This window comes from Osmerus mordax, chromosome 26 (assembly GCF_038355195.1).
Source record: "Osmerus mordax isolate fOsmMor3 chromosome 26, fOsmMor3.pri, whole genome shotgun sequence".
NCBI lineage: Eukaryota > Metazoa > Chordata > Actinopteri > Osmeriformes > Osmeridae > Osmerus > Osmerus mordax.
Window position 1 is genome coordinate 555,571 of NC_090075.1, and position 16,094 is coordinate 571,664.

Consider the following 16,094-nt stretch of genomic DNA (forward strand, 5'->3'; position numbering starts at 1 on the left):
AAAGGTCTACAGTGCCTCATCTCCCCCTCCCCTCCTACTTAGGGTGACCTTTTTCTCTGATCCTGTAGTTTAGTAGGTCAGCCTGGACGAGCCCTGTGGTTCATCATGGAGGTTTTTCCAGCAGTCCTCGCCTCCGTAATGGATGCTGAGGTTTGGTCACGTCCCCGGCTCGTCCCAGGATGAGATCAAGAGACAGGGACACTGCTGAGGCCCTCAGTGCTTTGAAATAGAATCCTTGCGGAGCGAACATCAGAGAGATGCTGTGCTCGTTCAGAGAGTCGAGGAGTCGAGGATAAACAAACAGCTCGTCACGTGCTGTATTTACTTCTGGGTGAAACTCCCGGTTGGAAAAAAGGGGCAAACAGACCCACTTTCATGAATGACTTCATATAAACTGGCAAAGCGAGCTGATTTATATGTTTCGTGCCATAAACCATTTTCCACTATAATGTGGATGTAGGACGATATTACTGCTCAAGAATGATGAGAGTTAGCAGACTGTCAATTATGTTCTGGTGGTTGTGTGTGTGTTTTTATGAATGCGCTTGTACTTGTGTGTGTGTGTGCGTGCCTGTGTTTGTGAGTGCGCCTGCATGTATGTTTGTGTGTGTGTGTGTCTGCATGTATGTTTGTGTGTGTGTGTGTAAGTACGAGTGAAGTCCATGAAGGGATTCCTTGTGGTTCATCCAGCCGGGCCAGACCCCCCTGTGCTGGCTGGGCCAACGTCTGCCTGACTGGGGTCCCCCCTAGCCCCCCCCCCCCCCCCCCGTTGGGGGGGAACATGGAGAAGGTCAGTAGCCCCCCCCCCCCCCCCCCCCAGGGGGATTCTGGAGAGAAGGCTCATTTTTCTAAGGCTCATTTTTCTAAGGCTCATTTTTCTAAGGCTCATTTTTCTAAGGCGTACAAAGCAGGCGTTTGTGATAACACTGGCTTCTTTCTGGTGCTTAAGTCTAATGAACTCACACTGCCTGCCTTGCCCCTGGAACTCCTTTTAAAACCTGGGTTATAAATAACGCTTAATTAGCTTGGCTTAAATATAGAATATTTATTTATGTGGCTGAAGTTGGGATGGTGTGAAAAGAGGCTAAAAGAGGGAGTGCTACGTTTAGCTCAACACGCTGGCGTCAGTAGGACAGGTTCCTTGGAGGGAGCCCTTGTTGGGGTTTATCAGTTCCATCCCTCCTCCTCAGGCAGCCTGATTCTGTGAGACGCCGTTGTGATGCTAGCGTGCAGTGCTAATCAGCTTCCCCGGAACGGCACTCTCGACTGACTAACTGTGGAACGAACAGCTACCCTCCTGACTTTAAAGCTTCTGTGGTTTGAGGCAGGGCTGGTTTTGAGGCAGCGCTCCACCTCCACCCAGATAACCACAGAGCCCCCACCTCCACCCAGATAACCACAGAGCCCCCACCTCCACCCAGATAACCACAGAGCCCCCACCTCCACCCAGATAACCACAGAGCCCCCACCTCCATCCATATAACCCCAAGGTGATAATGATCACCATGGAACTCCATAGCAGCCCCAGCCTCTATACATACTGTAGGGGCTACACTCTGAGAGCTGTCCACTAGACCAGTCCCTATCCATACAGGCTCCCACACTCCCAGGCTCCCCCCCCCCCCCCCCACACACACACACACACACACACAGGCTCCCCCCCACACACACACACACACAGGCTCCCCCCCACACACACACACACCCAGGCTCCCCCCCACACACACACACACATCCCTCATGGTGTAACCCCCCTCGGTGACTCATAAACAGCTTTCACAATCAGTTGTATCTCTCTCAGGGGGGGGGGGAGCAGGACAGCACGTTATCGGAGGGTGGGTTGGGGGAGGGGAGGGAGAGGAGGAGGAGATGGAGAGGAGGAGGAGGAGAGGGAGAAGGAGAGGAGGAGGAGAGGGAGAGGAGGAGGAGAGGAGGAGAGGAGAGGAGGAGAGGTGCATATCCGCTCCAGCTGTGTTTAGGAATCTGTGCACTCCATTAATTCCTTTTATTAAGCCTCTGGGCCCAGGCCAAGCCAGGGAGCCCTGCTGAGTCCACCCTGGCCCAGATGTCCCGCTGTGGTCCTGGGCTGGAGACAAGGGGGTCCTGGTCCTGGGCTGGAGACAAGGGGGTCCTGGTCCTATTTCTGGTCTGAATCCCAGCCCAAACCCCAACCCCAGCCCCAGCCCCCAGACTCCAGTTTCCAATGGATTGGTTACGAGGAACTTGTGAAATGAGGCGATCGTAAAAGATCAGAAATGCTGTCCCTCCTGTTTCATTTTGGGAGCGGGAGGACGAGCCGGCTGTTAAACGCAGTGACATGATTCCCTCACGCCAGTGCTGGAATGATAACTTAGCAGCTTAACTGGGCTGCGTTCTGATGCACACCACGACATGGCAGCGAGGTTTGGCCCCCACACAGCAGGCCCTGCGAGGACCGGGGGAACAGCTCTCTGGTTGCTGGTTGGCGGGAGAATCAAAGGACAGTTGTTCCTTGATGTTGTTTGAAATATTTATCAAATGAGACAATACAAGGAGCGGCACGAAGCATCAATATCCAGTCATCAAACACACCCTGATGCAAAACACACTTTCTGAAGGCTGGAAAAAAGTTTCTAGTATCTGAAACACGACACAGAACACTTGCAAGTGATATGAGTGAGAGAGAGAGAAAGAGAGAGACGGAATGAAAGAGAGAAGGAGAGAAAGAGATTGAAAGAGGGAGGGTGAGAGAGGACAGAAAGAGACAGGAGAGAGGAGGGAGGGAGGGAAATGTCATAGAAACCATATGGACGTATAAAGACACACCCAGGAAGTCTGCTTTTGTATAAACTGCATGTTGACCATTATTGCAAAATGGCAGTTGAGAACCTCAAAGAGCAGGATATAAAGAGAGGCTGGCCTCTGCTGTCATTGGGGCAGGTTCTGTGACACTGGGCCTCTCTTTAGAGGCTTGCTGGAAGTGAGCAGGGATGGAGGGAGTGCTGAGGCCGGTTGTAAATGGGCGGCTTGTACGACCCGTTCATCCCTGGGGCCTCTTCAACCTCCTGGGTGGGGAGGAGGCTCACTATCCTTCTCTCCCTCTTCTCTCTCTCTCTCTCTCTCTCTCTCTCTCTCTCTCTCTCTCTCTCTCTCTCTCTCTCTCCTTCTCTCTCTCTCTCTCCTTCTCTCTTTCTCTGTGCTGTGTAGGTTTTACAGGGTGTGTGTCGTAGACAACAATGAGTTCAGGCTCACTGGCAACGGGGGCGATGAGGTGTAATGATGCAAGCAGAGTGAGGGGGGTGGGAGGGAGGGAGAAAGGAAGGGCAAGGGATGCTCCTGGCTGTGAGGAGGAGCTGTGAGGAGGAGCTGTGAGGAGGTGCAGTGAGGAGGTGCTGTGAGGAGGTGCAGTGAGGAGGAGCTGTGAGGAGGAGCTGTGAGGAGGTGCAGTGAGGAGGGGCTGTGAGGAGGTGCAGTGAGGAGGGGCTGTGAGGAGGTGCAGTGAGGAGGAGCTGTGAGGAGGAGCTGTGAGGAGGTGCAGTGAGGAGGGGCTGTGAGGAGGTGCAGTGAGGAGGAGCTGTTAGGAGGAGCTGTGAGGAGGTGCAGTGAGGAGGGGCTGCGAGGAGGTGCTGTGAGGAGGTGCTGTTAGGAGGTGCTGTGAGGAGGTGCAGTGAGGAGGTGCAGTGAGGAGGAGCTGTTAGGAGGAGCTGTGATGAGGTGCAGTGAGGAGGAGCTGTGAGGAGGAGCTGTGAGGAGGTGCAGTGAGGAGGAGCTGTGAGGAGGTGGAGTGAGGAGGAGCTGTGAGGAGGTGCTGTGCTCAGGTCGTAAACCTCCTAGCAGCTGCCATGCAGTCATGCTGGACGTTAGAAGTAGGCCGCTGCTGTAATTGGCGTAATTGTGCCAAAATACTTGAAAAAAATGCAGAATCAATAGCTTCGCACTCACAGATGTTTCCAAGGGTCCTTTTAAAGCCAGCTGCCACTGAGCCGTGTGCCTGGACCCCATCCCCCCCTCCCGCCCCAAGCCCCCCCTCACCCCCCAAATCCCCCCTCACCCCCTCATCCCCCCTCACCCCCCAAGCCCCCCTCAACATAAAAAAACATATATATATAACACAAAACTCAAAACACAAACCCAGGCCTCTTTTGTACTTTGTAACAGAAAAGCCCCAGAAATGGACGTTTGAAAATGTGTTAATAATGTGCTTGAAGCCCTGGCTGCAGGCTGAAACAGGGAGGCCATTGTCCTCAAGGACTGTGCTGCTGGAGAGATTAATACCCAGCAGAGGGAGGGAGGAGGGGGAGGGGAGCAGAGAGGGAGGGAGGGGAGCAGAGAGGGAGGGAGGGGAGCAGAGAGGGAGGGGAGCAGAGAGGGAGGGGTAGAATTGGAGGTGAGGGAGGGGGGTAGGAGAGGGAAGGGTGTGTGCCTGATATGAAGGGCTTGGGTGGTGGTTTAGGGAATTAGGGAGGGAGGGGATAAGGGAGGGGAGAGGAGAGGAGGGGGGGAGAGGGAGTGGGAGAGGGAGAGGGGTAAGGGGTTGTGTGAGGTTGAGAAGCTAAAGGACATTGATTCCACATATAGCAGACAGGTGGGACCCTCGGTTCCAACTGATTCAGATGCACTGAATGTCCCCTAGGAAGGGAGTCCCCTAACCCTTATACAGGAGAGGGGGGCCTGAACTCTCCTGGAGGTCTGGGGTCCCCCCTAGCCCCCCTGCTGACCCATCCCCCCCTCCCCCCCCTCCCCCCAGCTGGAGCAGATGCTAAGTCTGCAGCCCGGAGACTCGGACCAAGAGAGCGTGACCCCACAGCACCAACAGAGAGAGGAGCGCTCCTATAGGCTGAAGCTGCAGGCCTATCAGGAGGGCCAACAGAGACAGGCTCAGCTGGTGCAGAGGCTGCAGACCAAGGTAACCCCATCTGGTCACACCTGACCCTGCACACCTGACCCTACACACCTGACCCTACACACCTGACCCTGCACACCTGACCCTACACACCTGACCCTGCACACCTGACCCTGCACACCTGACTCTGCACACCTGACTCTGCACACCTGACCCTGGACAGCTGACCCTGCACACCTGACTCTGCACACCTGACCCTGGACAGCTGACCCTACACACCTGACCCTACACACCTGACCCTGCACACCTGACTCTGCACACCTGACCCTGCACACCTGACTTTGCACACCTGACCCTGGACAGCTGACCCTACACACCTGACCCTGCACACCTGACCCTGCACACCTGACCCTGCACACCTGACCCTGCACACCTGACCCTGCACACCTGACCCTGCACACCTGACCCTGCACACCTGACCCAATACACTCACACAGAGATGCCCTGGGTGAATACCTGGAGACCAAGCTGTGTAACTTAGAAACACTGTAGACTAAGCAGGGACTGTCAGTAACATCCAGTGGAGGTTTGAACAGTAGACTGGCAGATGACATGTACTCTCCAGCCGGGGTGTGTTCTGTTTTGACTCCCAGGTGCTCCAGTACAAGAGGCGCTGTGGTGAGCTGGAGGAGCAGGTGCTGCAGAAGACCTCTGAGTCTGAGAAGATGCGGCTGTCGGTGAGTCTCCCAGCAGTCACACTGCACGGCTTAAAGCTAAGTAACGGTGTGGTGTGGGTTGCTAGGTAACGGTGTGGTGTGGGTTGCTAGGTAACGGTGTGGTGTGGGTTGCTAGGTAACGATGTGGTGTGGGTAGCTAGGTAACGGTGTGGTGTGGGTTCCAGCTACAGGCCCAGCTGGACTCATTGGCCCACAGGCTCCAGAGGAGGGACCAGGACCTTAGCCAGGCAGTCCACAACAAGCAGCTGCTGGAGGAGGAGCAGAGGAGGTGGGTGGAGGGTGGAGGGTGCAGGGTGGAGGGCTTCCCAGTGTACTAGAGGAACTAATGAAAACCATGAAATAATGCAGGAAAATATCAAACGCCAAAAACTGTGAAGCAAGCAGGGAGCCTGTGTGTGGATCAGAGCACACAAACATAAATCCAGGGAAACGAGGATAAGAGTGTTAGAACTTTGCTCCCGTTTGACTCCCCCCCCCTTTATTCTCCCTCGGTGAGAAACAACAACAAAATAAGCCAAAGTCGAAGTGTTTCTGAGAAGCTGGAGTTGAGAGAGAATTCCCGTCGGGTCTCTCAGCTTTCCCGGCTGTTTTCCAGCACATGGACTGGGAAGAGGAGGAGGAGTTAATTATCGAGTCCTTGTTGGCGTCTCCTTCAGAGCTCAGTCATAACCTCCCCCACACCCAATGCATGAAGACCTGGGTCTCTAAACCTGCCACTAGCCTTCCTGCCTGCCAAGGCTCCTTTGACAGCCTGGTGGTGGAGCGGCACTGTGTGGACCACAGGACACAACACTCCTGACTAGAGTCACCGTGGGGACCACAGGACACAACACTCCTGACTAGAGTCACCGTGGGGACCACAGGACACAACACTCCTGACTAGAGTCACCGTGGGGACCACAGGACACAACACTCCTGACTAGAGTCACCGTGGGGACCACAGGACACAACACTCCTGACTAGAGTCACCGTGGGGACCACAGGACACAACACTCCTGACTAGAGTCACCGTGGGGACCACAGGACACAACACTCCTGACTAGAGTCACCGTGGGGACCACAGGACACAACACTCCTGACTAGAGTCACCGTGGGGACCACAGGACACAACACTCCTGACTAGAGTCACAGTGGGGACCACAGGACACAACACTCCTGACTAGAGTCACAGTTTCAGGTTTATTTTGCCTTTTGTAACCAGATACTTGAAGCCCACAACACACACACAGCCCCCCCCCCCCACACACACACACACTGTGAGGTAGGTGTCCAGGATGGGATTGTGGAGGGGCAGTCAGCAAAGAGGGGGGGTGTGCAGTGTGAGAGTGATGTATACATTTCTGTAACTTACACTACAGGAAAATCTGTTAGAAATTACTCCAGAGTTGACATGGACTTTATAAAAGTGTCTCCCTGGCTCTCTCTGTCAGCGAGGCTGGCACAGCGCATCTGAGTCTGGGCTTCACAAGGCTGTAAATGTACCAGTGATATAGTGGCCCCGCAATTGATGGAGTTTGGATGTGGGGAATGTGTGTGTGTGTGTATCTGTGTGTGTGTCTGTGTGTGTGTGTCTCTGTGTGACGTGTGTGTGTGTGTCTGCGTGTGATGTGCCTGTGTGTGTCTGTGTGTGTGACGTGCCTGTGTGTGTCTATGTGTGTGACGTGTGTGTGTGTGTCCTCCAGGTGTGCCGGGCTGGGCCGCGTGAACAGCCTGCTGAGGGAGCAGCTGCAACAGGCGGGCGCTGCCCATCAAGCCCTGGAGGAGAGGCTGGAACAGGACAGGCAGGCCCAGGAGGAGAAGGACGCACGCCTGCGACGAGAGCAGGAGGTGAGAGAGGAGGGGGAGGAGGGGGGAGGAGGGGGGGTGAGGGGGGAGGGAAGAGGGGGAGGAGGGGGAGGAAGGATCTTGCTCCAATGAGGGGGAAAAAAGGGCTGACGGGCCGTGAAGGTAAAGCGCAGGGCTGGCTCTTCCTCTTCCCTCTTCCCTCCTCCTCCTCCTCCTCTCCCAGGTTGAGCAACTTCCTCTGTAAAGGCTCCATGGCGAGACAGATCCATTCATAACCCGGCTTGTCGATTCATGCTCATTCTCTGTTCATTTCTTTGTTATGATTTTGGAGTTGTTGTTTCCTGTGAAAACATTCCGATCGTTGAAAAATGAGGGGGGCTTTTTTAAACGGTGCAAATAATCTGGCAGGATGAAGGAATTCACACTGTAAATGGCTACATCTGTTGATACAGGGAAAGCCAATAGTTTGTTTGTGTTACTGTGTGTGTGTGTGTAGGTTTGTGTGTGATGTGTTATGTATGTGGGATGTGTGTGTATATGTGTATGGTATGTGTATGTGTGATGTGTGTGTGTGTGGTATATGTGAATGGTATGTGTATGTGTGATGTGTGTGTGTGGTATATGTGTATGGTATGTGTATGTGTGATGTATGTGTATGTGTGATGTATGTGTGATGTGTATGTGATGTGTGTATGTGTGATGTGTGTGTATGTGTGATGTGTGTGTGTGTGTACGTGTGTAAGTGTGTATGTGTATGGTATGTGTATGGTATGTGTATGTGTGATGTGTTTGTGTGTGTGTGTGTATGTGTATATGTGTATGGTATGTGTATGTGTGATGTATGTGTATGTGTGATGTGTGTGTGTGTGTATATGTATATGGTATGTGTATGTGTGTATGGTATGTGTATGGTATGTGGATGTGTGATGTGTGTGTGTGTGTATATGTATATGGTATGTGTGTATGGTATGTGTATGTGTATGTGTATGTGTATGTGTGATGTGTGTGTGTGCATATGTGTATGGTATGTGTATGTGTGATGTGTGTGTGTGTGTGTGTGTATATGTGTATGGTATGTGTATGTGTGATGTGTGTGTGTGTGTGTGTGGTGTATGGTATGTGTATGTGTGATGTGTGTGTGTGTATATGTGTATGGTATGTGTATGTGTATGTGTGATGTGTGTGTGTGTATGTGTATGTGTGAGTCTTCATGTTTCCTGTGTTCCTACACCCCAGCAGCTCCTCAGTGTGTCTGTGTCGCCTGCTGTTCCCCTCCGTCGCCTCCACCCTGACCCCCCTGTGCCACTCTCTCTCCCTCAGACGAGTGCCTCGCGGCTAGGACGCGAGCAGGCCCGCGTCAGGGCCCTGTGGCGCCAGGCCGCCTCCCTCCGGAGCTCCTGCACCCAGCTGAGGGCCTTTGCTGACAGGTAAGAGAGGCCAGCCACCAGGGCCTCCTCCGGGGGCTCCAGGATTACACCAGCCCTCCCCCTTCTCTCATACATCCCTGCCTGGATCAAAGGGGAGTGGGGTCACTGGGTCTTCCTGCTCCCCCCACTCGGAGCCTTCTCTCCTGGGGACGGATGGTATGAGGAGCCTCTGGTCTGGAGACATCCATCAGGGTGGAGGCCAGTGTTGAGGCCTTGGCTTGTGTCATGTTGACCCACCGTGAGTGTGGACGAGCAGTTTGCTGTAATAAGGATGACTCACAGACATCATCCTGCTGGCTATTCATAGGTTCAAAGAGCCCAGATCGGGAGAGTGATGGTTACAGGCGTCTAAGTAACATAGAACCCTGGCCCCAAATAAACTGATGGACCTCTCACAAACATAAAACTGAAAACATGTCAGACCTGGTTGTGAGTTGTGGCCTAGTTGTGTTAAAACAACAGCAGCAGGATCCTGGTGTGTGTTCTGCAGGAGTCTGTCGGAGGTGCGTGGGGAGTGTGTCAGCGCCAGACGACGACTGCATGCTGCCTGTTTGAGTGTGGAGGCCAGCCATGCACAGCACAGCGCCCCTGGTGCCCCGGAGGCCTCAGGGCTGGAGCTCCAGCTGAGAGACAAGCTGAAGGAGGCCATGCAGCTGCAGGGACGCTGGGATGCGGAAAAAGTAGAGCTCAACTCCAGGTCGGCTCCCGTCTGCCTGCCTGCCTGTCTGTCTGTATGCCTGCCTTCCAGTATAACAGACTACCACATGAATATCTTTGTCTAGTCTAGTTACCTGTCTATGGCCAGTATAAAAGGCCCTTGATAATTGAAAGATTGATAATGATACTCTCTGCTAACAGATGTAAACACCAGGCCCACCCTACCGCACGAACGAGCTGAACCATGTCCAGCCTTTTCTGTCACCCGAAAAACTGTCACCTTCTGTGTTCTGTAGCCAAAAGCCCTCACAGGCTCCTCAATACTGATTCTGATACAGCCGCCAACAAATCCATGTGCTCCGGTCTGGATCAGCGTTTGATTTTGCGGTGCCATGCTGACTGCCCCCCCCACTGCCGTGCTGACTGCCCCCCCCACTGCCGTGCTGACTGCCCCCCCCACTGCCGTGCTGACTGACCCCCCGCTGCCCAGAGAACCCCCTTACTGGGCACCACTGTGTCTCCCATCAGGAGCATGGCTGCTTCCTCCAACTGTAATCACAGTGTGTGTGTGTGTGTGTGTGTGTGTGTGTGTGTGTGTGTGTGTGCAGGATCCTGGAGCTGACTGACATGGTGAAGCATTTGAGAGCTCAGAACAGTCAGAAGGACTCCAGCCTGGCTGCCATGGAAACCAGCCTGGACAGGATGGTGAGACCACAGGGGTGGGAGGGGTTAGGGGAGCTGTGGGAGGTTATGTGAGGACTGCAGTCCTACAGTCTGGACCTCCAGCTCTTGATAAACTCCCCCACCAGACTGCTGTGGTCTGGTGTTTGTCAGGGCTGGCCCATGTCTACCTGTCTGACCTCTGACCTGGCTGTCTACCTGTGTGACCTCTGACCTGGCTGTCTACCTGTCTGACCTCTGACCTGGCTGTCTACCTGTCTGACCTCTGACCTGGCTGTCTACCTGTGTGACCTCTGACCTGGGTGTCTGTAGAAGGCGAGCAGGGTGGAGGACAGGGAGGAGAGGACCTGCCTGCGCTCTGAGTTGGAGACCCTCCAGCAGACCCTCCACAACATCAACCAGGTAAAACACACCTGGTCAGAACACACCTGGTCAGAACACACCTGGTCAGAACACACCTGGCTTAATCTGTTTACATCTTAATAGAAAGAAGTGCCTAACCAGTGTACTTTGTCCCCCCCCATATTTATTTTCTCAGTTGATTTGTGGTGAAGGTTCCTCCTCCCCCCCCTCCCCCCCCTCCTCCCCCTCCTCCCCCCCCTCCTCCCCCTCCTCCTCCCCCCTGAGAAGCAGCACGCTGGCGGCTGTCCAGACAGTCCTCGCCCAGCACCACACCCAGACACAGGTCAGACACACCCAGTCTCATAGATCCAGTGTTGATAGAGGTTGTTCCATTAATATTACCTCCCCCCTCCTCTGTGACACCAGGACCTGCATGGGCGTCTGGCAGAGGCCCTGGAGGAGGTTGGCTCCCTCCGCTCCCAGCTGCAAGAGGCCGAGGAGGCCAGGGGGAGGCTGGAGGAGAGGCTGCAGGAGCAGAAGAGTGAGGCCCAGAGGCTGAAGACCTCCCTGGAGGAGAGCCTGAGAGACAGCCAGAGATACCACACCTCCCTGGACATCCTGCACAGGTGAGTGTGCGTGTGTGTGTGTACGCGTGTGTTTGTGAGTGTGTGCGTGTGTGTGTGTGTGCGAGTATGTGTGTGGATTGTGTTTGATCTCTTTATCTTCATGTCTCTCTCTCTGGCCCCCCCCTCCCTCTCTCCCTCTCGTTGTCTGGGGGACAGTGAGAAGGGCGGCCTGGAGCGGACGCTGGCTGAGCTTCAGGGAGACGCGGAGGTGCGGGGTGCAGAGCTGGAGGAGGCGCGGGGAGCAGAGCTGGAGCTCCAGAGAGAGAGAGACCTGCTGAGGCAGCAGAGGGAGGACCTGGAGGAGGAGCTGGATCTCCAGCGCAGCCAGGCCCAGAGAGGGTAGCGTCCTGGGGGAGGGAGCAGGGAGGAGAGGGTAGCGTCCTGGGGGAGCGAAAGAGGGATCATGCCTTTCTCTAGCCCTAGCAGTAGTCCCCAGCCACGTCCTTCTCTCCCCTCCTCTCCTCACCCCTCCTCTCCTCACCCCTCCTCACCACTGCTCTCTCCAGTGTTTATTTAGCGTTCGGATCAGTGCCGGGGCCCAGGGAGAGGCTCCCAGCTGAGGCTGCGTCAGGGCCGGGGCCCAGGGAGAGGCTCCCAGCTGAGGCTGCCTCAGGGCCAGGGCCCAGGGAGAGGCTCCACCTCTGGACCCCAGCGTGTCTCAGGCTCTCTGAGCGGGAGACATGATCGCTTAGGGAGACGGTTAATATAAATAGTGCATGTGAAGGTGGGTGTGTGTGTGGGGGGGAGGGGAGAGAGAGAAAGACAGAAGAGAGAATGAGGGAGAGAGATGCATGGCTGTATCTGTGTGAAGGTGTGTGTAGTGTTATATGTGTGTGTGTGTGTAGCCAGAGGAGCCTGGAGGTGCTGGAGGGAGACCACTCAGAGCTGAGGAGAGACCTGGTGACCCTGAGGGAGGCTCTGGGTCATGTGACCCTGCAGAAGGAGGTGCTGCAGGACGACAAGAGCAGCCTCACCCTGGCCCTCAGCAAGGTGCTGCTCTCCTCTTCCTCCACCTCCTCCTGTTCCACCTCATCATCCTTTCCTGCTGCTCCTCTCATCCACCTCCCCCACTTCTCACTATACCTCTACATATTCCATTTGATGTCAATTACGCTGCCTGCTTCTGTTGTTTTTAATGTTGTTGTATTCTTTGTTTTTGCTGTTTTTAAATGTATTTTATATCCTGTACGGTGTCCTTGAGTGCCGAGAAAAGCGCCTTTAAATAACATGTATTATTATTATTATTACACCTCATCACACTACTCTCCCTCACCAAACACACTCACTAACCACACACACTCACCACACACACACTCACTAACCACACACACTCACCACACACACACACACTCACCACACACACTCACTCACCACACACACACACTCACTAACCACACACACTCACCACACACACACACTCACCACACACACACTCACTAACCACACACACTCACCACACACACACACTCACTAACCACACACACTCACTAACCACACACACTCACCACACACACACACTCACTAACCACACACACTCACCACACACACACACTCACCACACACACACTCACTAACCACACACACTCACCACACACACACACTCACCACACACACACACTCACCACACACACTCACTAACCACACACACTCACCACACACACACACTCACCACACACACACGCACTAACCACACACACTCACCACACTCACCACACACACACTCACTAACCACACACACTCACCACACACACACTCACTAACCACACACACTCACCACACACACAATCACCACACACACACTCACTAACCACACACACTCACCACACACACACACTCACTAACCACACACACTCACGACACACACACCTCTACTGTGTCCTGCAGGTGGAATCCCAGAATGCCGAGCGGGAGCTGGACGTGGCCAGGCTGCAGAGCCAGGAGGCTGGCCTAAGAGACTCCCTGTCCAAGATGGCCGCCCTGAGCGAGGGCCTGGCCAGCGACAAGGTGGAACTCAACCGCCTCCTACTGCAGGTCAGAGTGGAGGGGGGTGGAGTAGGGGCACGGGCAGGGGGGAGAGTAACCCAATCATATTCTCTCTCTCCAGGCGGAGGGGGAAAAGACGGAGCTTAGCGAGCGGCGCAGAGAGGCGGAGCTAGAACGGGCGTCGGCCAGGGAGGCGGGACTGCGTCTGCAGCAGGAGCTGGACGACCTGGGGGCGGAGCGCCGCGCGCTGGAGGGTTCCCACGGCAACCTGCTGCAGGACCGCCAGAGGCTGCAGGAGGAGTTGCTGCTGCTGCAGAGACAGCAAGCCCAGACCCTGGAGCTGCATGCACAGGTCAGCACCTCCTCACCCTCACTGCCCAGACCCTGGAGCTGCACACACAGATCACCTCCTCACCCTCACTGCCCAGACCCTGGAGCTGCATGCACAGGTCACCTCCCTCCCTCCACCTCCTCACCCTCACTGCCCAGACCCTGGAGCTGCTTGCACAGATCACCTCCCTCCCTCCACCTCCTCACCCTCACTGCCCAGACCCTGGAGCTGCACACACAGATCACCTCCCTCCCTTCACCTCCTCACCCTCACTGCCCAGACCCTGGAGCTGCACGCACAGGTCACCACCTCCTCATCCTCACTCATCCTCCCTCCCTCCCTCCACCCTCCCCCCTGGGTGGTTCCTGCTGTATGTGATTAACAGCTCCCAGCAACTCGACGGCCCTCCTTGTCACATTAAACACTAGAGGAGATATTGGATCCATGTTCCATGATGCTCAACACCTAGGAGAGTTCTGGCCTGGCTCCAGGGTCAGGCAGGAAACACACATCACAGATAACATCCGAGAGGAGGGCGAGAGAGAGAGAGAAAGAGAGGGGACTGGTATTTTACGGCCGGATCCGCCCCTGTCTGCCTGTCCAGACCCCTCCCTCTGAAGAATGGATGGAATTTTGTTTTATTATTTGTTCTGTGAAAACGGCCAACAGCCATGTTGTTCTCTGAGCTTGAATTTAGCAACTCTAAACAACTGGACAAATCCCTTCAGAAAGCTTTTTCTGTGAAAATATGCGAGCCACGTCTAAAACCAACTAATCCCTGTGACACCCTTCATCCCTCTCTTCATCCCTCTCTTCATCCCTCTCTTCATCCCTCTCTCTCTCATGTCCTCTTAATGGGAGAGATTCACACCATAACATTGGTGTGATACAGCCCCCTTGATATTAGCCCGAAGCCAGGCTGAAAGACAGCCTGTATTAATATTTAGCTAGTTTGTTTTCAAAAAAACAAATTAGTGCGATTATTGCTTTTCGAACAGTGCTGTTGCTGCGCTGTAATAGTAGAAGTAGGCCGTGTGAGAGAGGCTGGGCAGGATATGTGATGATGGGACGCCAGGAAATGGCCTTTTAGACGCAGCAGGGAAACTTCTAGAGTTACAGAGGAATATGGGAACATCCTGCAAGCTGACAGCCCATAATAAGCAGCCAGCGGACCTTGACTCAATCCAGGAGAGCCTTTGATTGACGTCGTATCCATCTGATGATGCTGCTATAGAAACGTTCATCTCAGGGAGCCATCATCGAGATCTCTGTATCATTGGCCCTGATTGGCTGAACCCAGAGAGGGCAGAGTCATGGTTTTCTGCGACCACAGTGGGACATAAATAAGAGTTTTAAATGTTGCTCTGCTGTGTTTCCATGACAATGTAAACTCAGGTAGGGTGTATGTTTTTATGTGTGTGTGTGCTTGGGTGTGTGTGTGTGTGTGTGTGTGTGTGTGTGCAGGTAAGCAGACAGCTGCAGGTGCAGGGTGAGCAGCTGGACCAGGCCAGCAGGGGGCAGGAGAGCCAGGCGGCGGCCCTGCAGAGAGCATCCCTGGACGGGGAGCAGCTGACCAGAGAGAGGGCCCGCCTGGAGGTGCTGCTCCACGCCGCCCAGCGCAAGGCCGACGGACTCACCCAGGAGCTGGCTGCTCTCAGGTGGGGGAGGAGGACGCGGGGGGGACAGCTTGGGGTCATGTAGGGTTAGGGTTAGCTAGAGTGGTCAGGGTTAGCTAGAGTGGTCAGGGTTAGTTAGAGTGGTCAGGGTTAGCTAGAGTGGTCAGGGTTAGCTAGAGTGGTCAGGGTCAGCTAGAGTGGTCAGGGTTAGTTAGAGTGGTCAGGGTTAGCTAGAGTGGTCAGGGTTAGCTAGAGTGGTCAGGGTTAGCTAGAGTGGTTAGGGTCAGGGTTAGCTAGAGTGGTTTGGGTCAGGGTTAGCTAGAGTGGTCAGGGTTAGCTAGAGTGGTCAGGGTCAGGGTTAGCTAGAGTGGTCAGGGTTAGCTAGAGTGGTCAGGGTTAGTTAGAGTGGTCAGGGTTAGCTAGAGTGGTCAGGGTTAGTTAGAGTGGTCAGGGTTAGCTAGAGTGGTCAGGGTTAGTTAGAGTGGTCAGGGTTAGTTAGAGTGGTCAGGGTTAGCTAGAGTGGTCAGGGTTAGCTAGAGTGGTCAGGGTTAGCTAGAGTGGTCAGGGTTAGCTAGAGTGGTCAAGGTTAGCTAGAGTGGTCAGGTAGGGTTTGTTTGCTGTGCAGGCCAACCATGAACCACTGAGCTTTACTGCTGATGATTCCCAGAGTTCAAAACTGTTCAGAGCCAAAACCTCCTCTCCCCCTCCCCTCCCCTCCTCTCCCCTTCTCATCTCCCCCCCTCCCCCTCCCTTCCTCTCCCCTTCTCATCTCCCCCTCCCTTCCTCTCCCCTTCTCATCTCCCCCTCCCCCTCCCCCTCCCTTCCTCTCCCTTCCTCATCTCCCCCCCTCCCCCTCCCTTCCTCTCCCCTTCTCATCTCCCCCCCTCCCCCTCCTCTCCTCTCCCCTCCCCTCTCCTCCCTTCCAGGGCAGAGAAGGACTCCCTGGAGACAGCTCTGTTTGAGGGCCAGGAGGTGACCTCCTCTCTGGAGGGGGAGCGAGCTGGTCTGGAGGGGGAGAGACGCAGCCTGGTGCAGGCCAACGAGATGCTGATGCGTGAGTACCCCCATCACCACCACCACACACACA

The 16,094-nt window shown here is 54.7% G+C and overlaps 2 protein-coding genes across 2 annotated transcripts in view; both read left to right on the plus strand.

Moving 5' to 3' along the window:
- The window catches only part of ryk (receptor like tyrosine kinase), a 120,742-nt gene that overhangs the window by 54,864 nt on the left and 49,784 nt on the right, over positions 1-16,094 (plus strand). The window lies entirely within an intron of this gene.
- crocc2 (ciliary rootlet coiled-coil, rootletin family member 2) overlaps positions 1-16,094 on the plus strand; it is a 31,240-nt gene that overhangs the window by 1,841 nt on the left and 13,305 nt on the right. Inside the window, exons 4-19 of the mRNA XM_067229954.1 lie at positions 4,727-4,885; positions 5,476-5,559; positions 5,724-5,827; positions 7,242-7,386; positions 8,665-8,771; positions 9,262-9,468; positions 10,037-10,133; positions 10,422-10,511; positions 10,648-10,794; positions 10,878-11,077; positions 11,234-11,416; positions 11,923-12,067; positions 12,962-13,108; positions 13,182-13,412; positions 14,856-15,049; positions 15,934-16,061. Coding sequence (XP_067086055.1) covers positions 4,727-4,885; positions 5,476-5,559; positions 5,724-5,827; positions 7,242-7,386; positions 8,665-8,771; positions 9,262-9,468; positions 10,037-10,133; positions 10,422-10,511; positions 10,648-10,794; positions 10,878-11,077; positions 11,234-11,416; positions 11,923-12,067; positions 12,962-13,108; positions 13,182-13,412; positions 14,856-15,049; positions 15,934-16,061 — 2,368 coding nt within the window. The remainder of the gene's footprint in view (positions 1-4,726; positions 4,886-5,475; positions 5,560-5,723; positions 5,828-7,241; positions 7,387-8,664; positions 8,772-9,261; positions 9,469-10,036; positions 10,134-10,421; positions 10,512-10,647; positions 10,795-10,877; positions 11,078-11,233; positions 11,417-11,922; positions 12,068-12,961; positions 13,109-13,181; positions 13,413-14,855; positions 15,050-15,933; positions 16,062-16,094) is intronic.